At 37.4% G+C, this 13,003-nt stretch overlaps 1 protein-coding gene across 33 annotated transcripts in view; it reads left to right on the top strand.

Annotated features, from left to right (window-relative positions):
• LOC115210251 (titin) overlaps positions 1–13,003 on the top strand; it is a 626,493-nt gene that overhangs the window by 256,745 nt on the left and 356,745 nt on the right. The window contains exon 1 of one of the 33 annotated variants that reach the window (XM_036501834.1): positions 305–762. The exons of the other annotated variants lie outside the window; for them this stretch is intronic. Coding sequence (XP_036357727.1) covers positions 739–762 — 24 coding nt within the window. The 5' untranslated portion in view covers positions 305–738. Of the gene's footprint in view, positions 1–304; positions 763–13,003 lie in introns of those variants that run through there. 33 annotated transcript variants of the gene reach the window in all.

The following is a 13,003-nucleotide window of genomic DNA, read 5'->3' as shown; positions in this document are numbered from 1 at the left end:
TCAGCAAGAAACTACCTTCCTCACCCACCCATCCTCCCTGTATAGTAGTAATGGTACAGTCTCCTCCAAGTTTGGTGAATGTACTTTCATCTGCTTCTCTACATAAGTTTTCTCACTCGCCCTCCTTGTATACGATAACTGTGGGATTGATATATATATATATATATATATTTTTTTTACCTGTGTCTGTAAAGAACTGTAAGGGATTCTATGTTGAGATTTGCTGAAGGGGTGTGCAGGGTGGGTACTTTGAAGTATTGCTGACATTAACAGGCACCCCTTACTATTCGGTACCACTACTTTTGTTAAGTTTTACCATCCTAGTGGCTCGGTTCATTTTGTGGTTGTCTCCTTTCTACTCAGCCTCCTCCTCCTCCTCCTCCTCCCACTTCTCCTTCCTACACCTTTGCCGGAGCGACAATTCTGACTTTGCCGTACTTAACTTTTCGTTCGTTCGCTCAATGCCACATACGTCTTAGTTGTTTGGTTATGGGCTCCTCTGTATTGGTGCTAACCTATGCCGTTTAAAGTTGGACTGGTCTCTTGAGAGTGGACTAATCTATAGATTTTCGCAACACTGTTGTTGGAATTTGCTTACCAAAGGTGTAGATATTGGGTATTCCACACATTGTTTGGGTAATCTTTTTAGTTTAATCTCTGTTAATCAACTTGAACTTTATACAAATTAGCCATCCCCCACTACACACACACACCAAGGATAAATTCAGGTGTAAAGTTATGCTGAAAAAGTGGATTTCTTGGGTAAGTGAAGAATTTCTTCTTATGACTGTCTACATGTGTGTTTGTATGTATGTATGTGTATGTATGTCTGCAGTGTATGCATTATGTGTCTATATGTTCCTGTGTGTGTGTGTGTCTGCAGTGTATGCATCTATGTGTCTATATGTTCCTGTATGTGTGTGTGTGTGTGTCTGCAGTGTATGCATCTGTGTGTCTATATGTTCCTGTATGTATGTATGTATGTGTGTATGTATGTGTAAAATAGACTGCAACAATAAGTGGAATGGGGAGAGAAAATTTTTTTTTATGGCGTTTTTCGACCATAACTGGCTACAGTTGAGAGGAAATGTAATGTTTAACTGTTCTCCTCTTAGAAAACATGTATAGTGATGAGGATGAAGATGGTGGTGGTGGAGGTAAAAATGATAATGAGGATGGTGGTGTTGCTCCTATTTATAGCAATGCTTTTCTCAGATATTCTGCAGTTATGTTAAGTGAGATAGATAGCTTGACTTTTTATGTAGAGTTTGTTACTAGCTGGGAAGGAAGAAAAGAACGGGGGAGGAGGGATAGGGGTTTGAGGACCTCAGGTGAGGTGCGCGGGGGGGGGGGACAACAGGATAGAGCAGGGTTGTAATGTTTGTTAATTCAATTTTGCATTTGTTTGTTTATTAAAAAATGTAACATTTAGATATCTCTTGTGTATGCCCTCCATCTCCCCTCCACACACACACACCTCACCACCACCACCACCACCATTTGCTGACACCTTCTCTTCTGTAGATTTCTAGTTCTGTTTTACTTTACTTATCTGCAGCTTGGAGAAGAACATCTTCTGAACTACTGCTCCCAACCTCATCACCTGACTCTACGTTGATGTTCATACCCGCCTCTCACACACTCACTCTCTCTCTCTCTCTCACTCTCACTCTCACTCACACACACACACACACACACACACATATGTATACAAAATATTAACCTAAAAAAATCCAATCTAACCTTGTTGATCTTTCATAACCCTTCACCACCCTTTCATTCCTTCAGTGTAGAACACAGTTCTACACAGGTATTTACCCTGCCTGCTTCCTTCAAATACCAACACACTACACATGCACTGTAAATTGAAGTGTTAGATGCCAGTTCTTTACATTCTGAGTTGAAATCCTGACCAGATCAGCTTTGCCTTTCATTCTCCTGGGATCAATAAAATAAAGTTGGGGGGTGGGGTTCTTTATAGCTTCACCTCCACAAACCAAAAATAAAATATTTCTGGCCTCAGGTGAGTTTATTGAAAGGTGGGTGAAAATTTCAAAAATGGCAAGAGTGGATGGTACCTCTCTAAGTGTAGACCCGTGAGCCGGGGAGAAGGAATTGGAGAGGGCACTTGCTCCTGGGGTTTCGGGAAAATCTTGGACAGTGTGGTTCCTCTATTATCCCTAGTGGCATTCTTGTATCAGGAGGGCCACATCTCTATCATCTCCCCCCCCCCAGTTTTTTTTTTACCCTTGTATGCTATGCATAGGTCCCTTTTTCAGTGTATACCATGTATACTTTTTTCTTTTATCATTTCATTATTATATGTTAAACCCCCACACTTTGTCTGTCTCTGTATTGTCCCCCACATCCTTCGCCCTTGTGGCAAATAAATGAAATCATTATTATTATGCAACCAGCAGGCAGAATTGTTACTATGCTGGACAAAGTGCTGCTAAGCATTTTTTTTTCCGTCCTTATATTCTGAGTTCAAATTCCCTTGAGGTCAACTTTGTCTTTCAGCATTTCAGTGTTGATAAAATAAGTACCAGTCAAGTACTGGAGCTAATGGAAATTGACTTTCCCCCCCCCCACTTCCCCCAAAATTTCAGGCCTTGTGCCTGTAGTACAAAGGAACGTTGGGAGAAAATGCCTTGCAGTATGTTTCCTATTTAATTTGAGAGATCAAATCCTGTAGGGGTTTATTTGCCCTGGGATCAATAAAACAAAATGCCAGTCAAGTACCAGAGTCAGTTGAATCAACAAAGTCCCCTTGTGCTCACATTAGAGATTATTATTATTATTATTATTATTATTATTATTATTATTATTATCGTCATTGTAATGCTCTAGAGGCTAGCTCTTATGTAGCAGCTTTTGTTTGGCCCAGATTTGTGATCAGAGATATTCCAGCTGTGACCATTGATTCATTTCTTCAGTTATTTAACTGCTGTTTCTAGCAATGACATAGAGGGCTCTATGGTTTGGTCATCTTGTGTAAAGTGTTGTACAGATAAAATCCTTTAAATTCTGTGAACATTCCTCCTCCTCCTCTCCTTAACTATGTAAAAAAAAAAAATCAATGTACATCTTACTTTAGAAATTCTTATTGTGAGATAATCACATGCACACACAGAGAGCCTTTCCTCCCTTATTGTCATCTGATATCTTGTTACTTACACCTTAATTAATTAATTATATACTTTTGAAATTTGCTGTAAGTGCCAAAGCTTTTTGGAAATTTAGTTCCACTTGGGTGGAGCTATACAATCAAACTGACAACTTGTATTTGCTGTTCTAGTATGTCTCTTTTTAATATAATGTGTGTGTGTGTGTGTGTGTGTGATTTGGTCAAGCTGATGAACTTACTCTTTTAATTTTGTCTTAATTCAAACCCACTCCAGAGCAAACGTTTTATTAAAAATTAATGCTATGAGCCTCAATTTTGTCTTTGTACACATTTTACATGTTTTCTGTGCTTGTATGGGTACAGCAGTGTGACTAGAGTGTGTGCCGCCCAGAGTGGCCCTTCGTTTTACTGCCCATGGGCCTTCACAAAAGATACATATGGCACACTGACTATATCGATTGTTGCATTAACAGTGAGTAGTGCCCATGTCCTGACATTAAAACCACTCTCATTTGATTTCAATACAGCCTGTACAGGTTTATAGCGTACTGCAGACCCCCCATAAAAATTCCACTCAGGGCAGACCACCCCACTCTGTCCTTGCTAGTTTATGGGTGGGACAGTATATTTGCTGGAGCAATTCTTTCTATAGCTTGGTGGATGGTAGACCCCCATTTCTACAATAACTGACTCAGCCATGAAAATGGATATGTGTGTGTTGGGCCCACTGTCCAGATTGTGTGACCACTAGTTTACACTAATAACACAACTCCCATACATGTGAATGAGGGCCCTCTACAATCTCACACAACATTATAGAAATAACACCAAAATCTCCTTTGAATCATACCCTGTAGGCTTGCAAAAAAAAAAAAGAGGGGCATATTGGATAATGTAGCCTTAGATACACAGATACAGTAGGACTGGATGCTTGTGTGTGGAATGCTTTTGATCATAGTCTGACTTGGGGCTAAACAACTACTGGTTGTAGTCTCAGGTGCAAAATGTTCAAGAGAAAAACTGGTTGGTCATGACTGGAACCCCTTTATTCAGAGCTATTTTAGTCAAGACTGATACAGACCTAATTAACAGCACAATTTGTACATGATTTGCCTTTAATCAGTTCACCCAACTATCAAAAATAATTTATTCAGCCCTTCAGCATTTAAACTGGCCATATGCACCCAAATATTCTACCTGTTTTATGTTCAAACCAGCCAGATCCCACCTCTCACACCTACTTTGCAATGTCATTCTAAACATAAATAAACTACATTATTGAGATCTCGAAGCTACAAGATAAAGCACGATTAATTTTAACAAGTGTGAATAAATAAGTATTACATTTGACAGAGTAATCTGAAAGCTAAAGGGTTAACCAGATCTTTTAGAGAAAGTTACTGCCAGTGTATTGAGATTTTCTATTGATTGAGGGAACAGTAGTTCTCCCATCCTCCCTCTTTCTTTCTTAAACCCTTTGGCATTTAAGCTGGCGATATCCAGCTCAGATGTTCGACTTGTTTTATGGTCAAACCATCCAGATCCAGCCTTTCACATCTATTTTACAATGTCATTATAAAATAAACGATCAGGTCATCAAAATCTCAAAGCTACAAAAAAATAATTTTATGATTAATTAAAAACAGTGTGACTAAATAAACATTATAGGCGCAGGAGTGGCTGTGTGGTAAGTAGCTTGCTAACCAACCACATGGTTCCGGGTTCAGTCCCACTGTGTGGCATCTTGGGCAAGTGTCTTCTGCTATAGCTCCGGGCCGACCAATGCCTTGTGAGTGGATTTGGTAGACGGAAATTGAAAGAAGCCTGTCGTATATATGTATATATATATTATATATATATATGTATGCGTGTGTGTGTGTTTGTCCCCCTAGCATTGCTTGACAACCGATGCTGGTGTTTTTACGTTCCCGTCACTTAGCGGTTCGGCAAAAGAGACCGATAGAATAAGTACTGGGCTTACAAAGAATAAGTCCCGGGGTCGATTTGCTCGACTAAAAGGTGGTGCTCCAGCATGGCCGCAGTCAAATGACTGAAACAAGTAAAAGAGTATTACATTTGATATAGTAATCTGAATACTTCGAGGGTTAGTGCCATGAAGCTGGTGTGGAATTTGGATTCACCCTTCACAGTCTGCTGGCTGTTTATTCTCCACCATTCCCCCCCCCCCCACCATTTACACATCAGAAAAATTATTTTTAAGAGGTAAAAACAGCAACAGTAGTAGCAACAGTGCAAGTTCTGTAAATATTATTGGTTTACAGTTCTGCTAGTTTGGTATGGCGGCACCAGTTTAGGTGACTGCTGAGAATGGTCTTGATTTTCCAAATAATGTATCTTATAGAGATCCCCTTATAAAACATTCGTTTTCCATCTCTTTTTTTTTTTTATCTCCACTCTCCCTCCCATTTTCACCAACCCCAAGCCCCACTTTCTATAGTATGTCTGTTGGGGGAAGATCCTGAATACTTTCTTGCTGTCCTATAAACATCTCTCTCTCTCTCTCTCTCTCTCTCTCTCTCTCTCTCTCTCTTCCCCTCCGTCTCGTGTGTATATATATTTTGGTGCAGGCATGGCTGTATGCTAAGAATCTTGCTTCCCAACAACTTGGTTCTGGGTTCAGTTTCACTGCGTGGCACCTTGGGCAAGTGTCTTCTATTACAGCATCAGGCTAACCAAAGTCTTGTGAGTGGATTTGGTAGAAGGAAACTGAAAGAAGCCTGTCGTGTGTGTGTCTTTGTATCTGTGTTTGTCCCCCACCACTGCTTGACAACTGGCGTTGGTGTATTTATGCCCCCATAACATAGCTGTTCAGCAAAAGAGACCAATAGAATAAGTACCAGCCTTTAAAACAAAAGAAATTACTAGAGTTGATTCATTCAACTAAAAATTCCTCAAGGTGTGCCCCAGCATGGCCACAGTCTAAGGACAAAGACTGTTACGTTGTACAACATAATATATATGTGGCACATAAAAAGCACCATCCAAGCATGGTTGATGCCAGTACCGCCTGACTGGCTCCTGTGCCAGTGACCTGTAAAAGGCACCATTTGAGCAGGGTCAATGCCAGTGCCGTCTGACTGGCCCCTGTACCAGTGGTACATAAAAAGCACCCACTAGACCTTCGGAGTGGTTGGCATTAGGAAGGGCATCCAGCTGTAGAAATATTGCCAGATCAGATTAGAGCCTGGTGCAGCCTCCTGGCTTGCCAGTCCTTAGTCAAACTGTTCAACCCATGCCAGCATGGAAAGTGGACGTTAAACAATGATGCTGATGCATATGCAAAGTGCATGTGTACATATCTGTATTCAGCACCTATTTCTTTTTGTGTGTTGGTGTTTGCATACACCTATATCTGTGTCTCTGGGTATTTATATTTATGACAGCGCTTATATATGTATCTCTCTAACACAGCAACCATCTGTCTGTCTGTTTCTGTCCCCACATCTTGGTTGTCATTGGCAACATGTTGATCCTTTACTTTATATCTTTTCGAGTTGAGTGAAGTAGCAATTCTTTTGTCTGTTAGGACTCCAAGGAAGAAACACTGTTGCTGTTTAGCCCTGAGTCAAACCTGATTGAGCTGACTATGATCATCTGACTTTTTTTTTTCTTACACCTAGAACTACAGTATCTAATTTTGCCACCCCATCCCTTTTATTCTAAGACAGTAGGACATGGTTTGAGGTGTGATTGGCTGCTATTTTTAGCACGTTGAGTAACTTACGTAGAAGCTCCCTCATTGAATCATTGTTGTTATTGTAACTGTTGCAGTGTTTGGGCCTAGTGAGGTTATTGATGCTCCAGCTATGCTTGCATGTATCTTAGGTCTATCTGGATTGATTAGGAAAAACGTTTGCCCATACTCTTTTACTCTTTTACTTGTTTCAGTCATTTGACTGCGGCCATGCTGGAGCACCGCCTTTAGTCGAGCAAATCAACCCCGGGACTTATTCTTTGTAAGCCCAGTACTTATTCTATCGGTCTCTTTTGCCGAACCGCTAAGTGACGGGGACGCAAACACACCAGCATCGGTTGTCAAGCAATGCTAGGGGGACAAACACAAACACACAAACATATACACACACACTTATATATATACATACATAAATACAACAGGCTTCTTTCAGTTTCCGTCTACCAAATCCACTCACAAGGCTTTGGTCAGCCCGGGGCTATAGCAGAAGACACTTGCCCAAGATGCCATGCAGTGGAACTGAACCCGGAACCATGTGGTTGGTTAGCAAGCTACTTACCACACAGCCACTCCTGCGCCATGTTTTTTTTTATTGTTTTATTGGTTTCAGTCTCAGTCATTAGGTTCAATCAATCACATCAATCTCCAGGCTACTTTCAGTCTGATATCTAATTCATCAATCTATATCAATCTATATTTATTGAATGGTTAGAACAGTAGGGTTCCTTTTGTCTGTTATTTATATACAACACAGGTTTTAAACATAAACACAATGACAGGCACGCACACACACATACACACATTCATTATGAATGACAGAAGAAGTATTGGTGTAAAATAATAATCTATGTATCATACATAAAGCAGCTACATCATTGAAAAACTAATTGACTAATTAACTGCAGTACTCAATCCTGGTGTAGTAATCTCTTATAGATGTACAGTGTTGAATAGCACAAAAATATATAAGCAGATGGAAGTTGTCCAGCATCCAAAAATCATCCAGCAGTGGTGGTCTTGATGATTTTCAGATGTTACTGATATAGTTTTGTGTTTTTTAACATTGTACATCTAGAAGAGATACTATCTCAGGGAAAATACTGCATTTAATTAGGCTCCTGATAATGTATTTGCTTTAACACACACACACACACACACACACATAATTAGCGAAAATTTACTCCAAGGACAAGAGTTTGTGCATACTGTTTATCAAACTAATAAGTTGCATATATATATATATAATATATACATATATATACCATATACACATATCATTTAGCGTGATATGTGTATATGTATATATATATAATATATGTATATATATATAATATATATATATACATATATATATATACTATATATATATATATATACATATACATATATATATATATACATATACATATATATATATATATATATATATATTATATATATATACATATATATATATATATATATATATATATATATATATATATATGTGTGTTAAGGTTTGTTTTTATGGTCATTTATAATCCTTTCTACTGTAGGCACAAGGCCTGAAACTTTGGGGAGGGGTAGTCAATTACATCAACCCAGTATGTAACTGGTACTTATTTCATCGATCCCCAAAAGGATGAAAAAAAAAAATAACAATTTTACATTAATCTGATAGGTTACTCTGTACCTTTGTAGAGTACAAATTTATTCTTAGCTAAGAATGTTGATAGTGACTTGAAATTTTCAGCCAGCCAAGTCACTGTCGGACAATAGTTTAGCAGGCTGAAACTTTGAGGTCACTGTCAACAACATTCTTGTATAAGAATAATATATGTCAGTGGCACGTAAAAGCACCATCCGTTTGTGGCCGTTGCCAGCATCGCCTGGCCCCGTGCCGGTGGCACGTAAAAGCACCATCCGTTTGTGGCCGTTCGCCAGCTCTGTCTGGCACCTGTGCAGGTGGCACGTAAAAAACACCCACTACACTCGCGGAGTGGTTGGTGTTAGGAAGGGCATCCAGCCGTAGAAACACTGCCAGATCTGACTGGGCCTGACGAAGCCTTCCAGCTTCACAGACCCCAGTTGACCCGTCCAACCCATGCTAGCATGGAAAACGGACGCTAAACGATGATGATGATGATGATGATATATATATATATCTCCAGATATGATTTAGAAGCACCTCAAGAGATATATTATATAGATAGGGTTATAATCCAAGCAGTACTCAAAAATTTTTTTTACTTACTACATCTTTTTTCACACTCAATAGTATCATCATGGAACAAAGAATGGTAGTTGTGGTCATTATTGTGACATGGAATTGAGTCAGCAACTATTAAGTCTGATTCTGTAAGCTTAACTATTTCACCTGGAGATTGTCAGGCATCACTTAGAAATCCCAAAGTGGAATAAGTGTCTTCTGCTCCATTTCTTGAAGATAGTGTCACCATTTACATAAATATTCAAAAAATTTTAACATTTTTTAAAAATAATATTTAAGAGTACAAAAAAAAAAAGCAATAGCGTGCCATCTTTGTGATAATGGTATAACTACAGAAGGGTCGATCAACTATAGATAGAATGAAATTGTCAGTAGTATGGCAACAAGCACTTTCTGTATAAATTTAATAACTTTGAAAGTAGTAATAGCTTCTTGAAGCTTGGCAAGGTGGTATAAAGTTCTTACGTTATTGGAAAAATGTACCACTGATTTGCTGTAAGAAAAAATAAAATATTAATAAAAACTAGAAATCTAATGACATTTTCAGTTACATATTTAGAAAAAAGGAATTTTAAACAAGAAAAAACAGTCTCTTTGGATCATGTCTTACATTATTTTCCTTCAGTGCTTTTAAATACAGTAACCTTGAAAGTACTTGTTTCACTGAAACTTTCTTTTATTTACTATCAAATCTATGAATTTTTATCAAATTTAGTCACTGAATCTAATTATAGCATCTAAATAAAAGTTGATTTCAGGTCATTTCACAAGATTTTATTTTGTTCATGATTCATTGAAAGCTTGTCACTGTGTTCAGAAGGCCAAATGAAAGCTTTGGATACTAAAATACAATTGCACCAAGAGTTGTAAAGCAATGAGAGTTGTTGATACCAGGCATGATTTTATATTGACCATATTAAAATATGATTGTTGAGTATGAACTAACTCATCAATGACAACTACATGAGAAGGTAATCCCTTCTATGATGCCTCTTTTGATGAGTTATTTTACTCCTTTGATGAATTTACAGTTGTCCATAGAATACCTTTAAGCAGGGCATAACAGTAAATTTTGTATTCAGAATCAAATTGTGAAGGATGAAACAAATTGAATCATTAAGGAAGTAAAATTTAACAGTATAAGAGAAGCTACAAGATCGTTAAAAGTTCAACTTCAATTCCATGAAGAATACTGAGTACATGTAAGTTTATTACATCTGAGATTATATATATAAAGCCAACAGACATTGTCTGCCATCTGTACATTTCAGCATGTTGAATGTCAACTTTTCCTAATCCTATAATTTGGAAACTAAGCTGTATAGACATCATCACAACATTGTCTCTGAATAGTTTAATAACTAAACAACTCTGCTTAATTTGTATAAAATTATCAGTTCTTCTGCTGTCAACTAAATCTTACCTCAAGTGATTATTTAATCACAACTGTAATGAATGCATATGAGACAAAGGATGTTCTAGGAAAGTTGAAATACTTAAGTTTGAAGTGATTAATGCTTTGGGAGTTGGTTCATTACTGATTTGCACAACCAAGAAAAATTGCCTTTTTTTCTCCTAATAGCATAAAACATCTCTTACTGGACATTTTATGTGCCCATGTCTGTATTTCCATGCTCCATTCTTCTGAGAAGTAGCTGTTAAAATAGTAGTTACCTGTTCTGTTTCAATTTTGTAATAAAAGCAGTATTTGTGAAAATAGAGTTTTAAACATTATAATTCTTTTAAGTTAAATCAAATCTCTGGTTTATGATATTGCTGTTTCCAAGTCCAGTGTTTCATTTCCAGATAGCCTGAGCTTTATTCTATCAACATTATTTCAAAAATCAAAATATCCATTACTGAGATTTTCATTTTCCATATACTATTCAGACAACACAACTTAAGTTGCATTCTTTAGCCAGGAATTTTCTGGCTTGATGAAATTGATCCAGGAATTCTGTTGGCTGTTGCTTGCAAGTTAGAAGTTGATATCTTGCAAAAAAAACTCCCTCACTGGTTTAATGCAAATATTATGTAGAAAATTTATTGCAGCCTCATAATTGTCGCAATAAATTCAAATCTTTTCACGAGGTAGAAAGTTTATGAGAGTGGGTAGTCTGTTCAAATCTGGAATGTTATTGACAAGAAATTTTTCAAGTAGCGTACTTAACCAGTGTTTCTCTACAGAAGATGCAGATAGGACATGTTTATCAACATTTGATTCAGTGAATAAACTGCTGTAAGAAATAATCATAAGAGAGAGTCAAAGACTTTCTTCAATATCCAGTTTAAGTATGGGAGAGAACTTGCTAATTACAATACAATACATAATGCAACCTCCGGTTTCAATGTGCAATTGAACTTGTCCATTGAAAGCAAGCTGCATCATTAAAGTGAAGTACAATTACAACAGCCTTTAGTCTTGCTAATTATTTTTCTAGTCTATTCTATGGTCTTAACTAGAGTTCTTATCATTATTAATTAGTACAATAGCTTCTTTAGTGATTGACTAAGTATTTGAAATTTCTCTCTTGAAATCCTGATAGTTCTCCAAATTGTTCATTAATCTAATATCTCCAGATATTTTAATATCACTTACTTCACATTCTCTTTTGTTTATTGTTGTTGTTCTGTGGTTGTTGTTGCTGCTATTTTGTAGCAGGTTTGGCTCTGATTCAACAATAATATAGACTAGAATAGTGGGATTAAACGAATTAGGCCTCCTTTATTTTTATAACTTTTTTGTTTTACTTGACATGTTGGCAGATATCTAATTCTGTTACTAGACATAGTTGAAGTTGCTCACATTGGTATCAGGCTCTAGACAGAAGTACATCAGCCGAAGAGATTTTACCCTTAGGCAAGGTTATTTACTCACCGGTTTACTTAACTAGAAATTTGAAATCCATTTTTCTGTTTATGAATGATAACTAATGTTAGGCTAGCTTCATTATCAACATTTAACGTCCGCTTTCCATGCTAGCATGGGTTGGACGATTTGACTGAGGTCTGGCGAACCAGACTCCAAGCTGATGACTTTTCATGTCCCATTAAATACTAAAGCAACAGAAATTAACAAACAGGTGTGTGCATCACTATTTCTCTGTAAAAGTTACCTGGCTAAATGTGTTTGGCATTAAACATGTCCATTGGTTATCCAGTCTTAAACACTGCCACTAAAAAAGCTCCCAATGCTTATGAGACACGATCTTAGCACCCCATGGCCAGAAGGCTGTGGGTTTGATGTGATGCTCAATTCAATCAGTTGGCAAATATTTAGAAACAAGATGGTGTTTTCAGATAGTTTTGGCAGCACATCTGAATAATTGAAACTATATTACCTCAGTATGGCCCCTGCCAGTATAAACTTGCCTCGTTCACTTTCAAAATCACTAGTTGATTAGACAGCTCCCTCCCTATCCAACTGTCCTGTGTGTGTGTGTGTGTGTGTGTGTGTGTGTGTGTGTGTGTTGTGTGTGTGTGTGCACGCCTGCCTGGCTTTAAGATCGTTACATCTGTCTTTGCTTTGATTATATTTGGCAACCTGGTCTGTTGTATTCATTATCACTACTTTGGAATAGAGATTAAACCTGTGGATTATGGCATAGTCCAGGTTGTAGGTAATCCTCAGCTCTAGTTCTGTACTTGATGTGGATTATAGGTAAATTTGTTTATCTCTGTGAATAACAGAACATTTAGAACTTCTAAAAGTATTTTATGAAATAATGCTATGTTTTGTTTCACTTTTACAGTTCAAGACCCCTTGTTAATATTGTGGCAATATTAGAAGATAAAAGGGTGATTGGTGGTAGAATCAGTAAAGTTGTAGATAAAAATGCTTGGTGGTATTTAGCTACATCCCAGATGGATTAAAATTAGTAGCACTTAAGTACTGGCCCCACTAAACCAACTACATTCGTCACCTAAATTTGTAACCTTGAATCAAAAGTTA

Source organism: Octopus sinensis, linkage group LG4, assembly GCF_006345805.1.
Source record: "Octopus sinensis linkage group LG4, ASM634580v1, whole genome shotgun sequence".
Lineage (NCBI taxonomy): Eukaryota > Metazoa > Mollusca > Cephalopoda > Octopoda > Octopodidae > Octopus > Octopus sinensis.
Note: the sequence above shows the minus strand (reverse complement) of the source record. Positions and strands in the feature narration are given on the sequence as shown.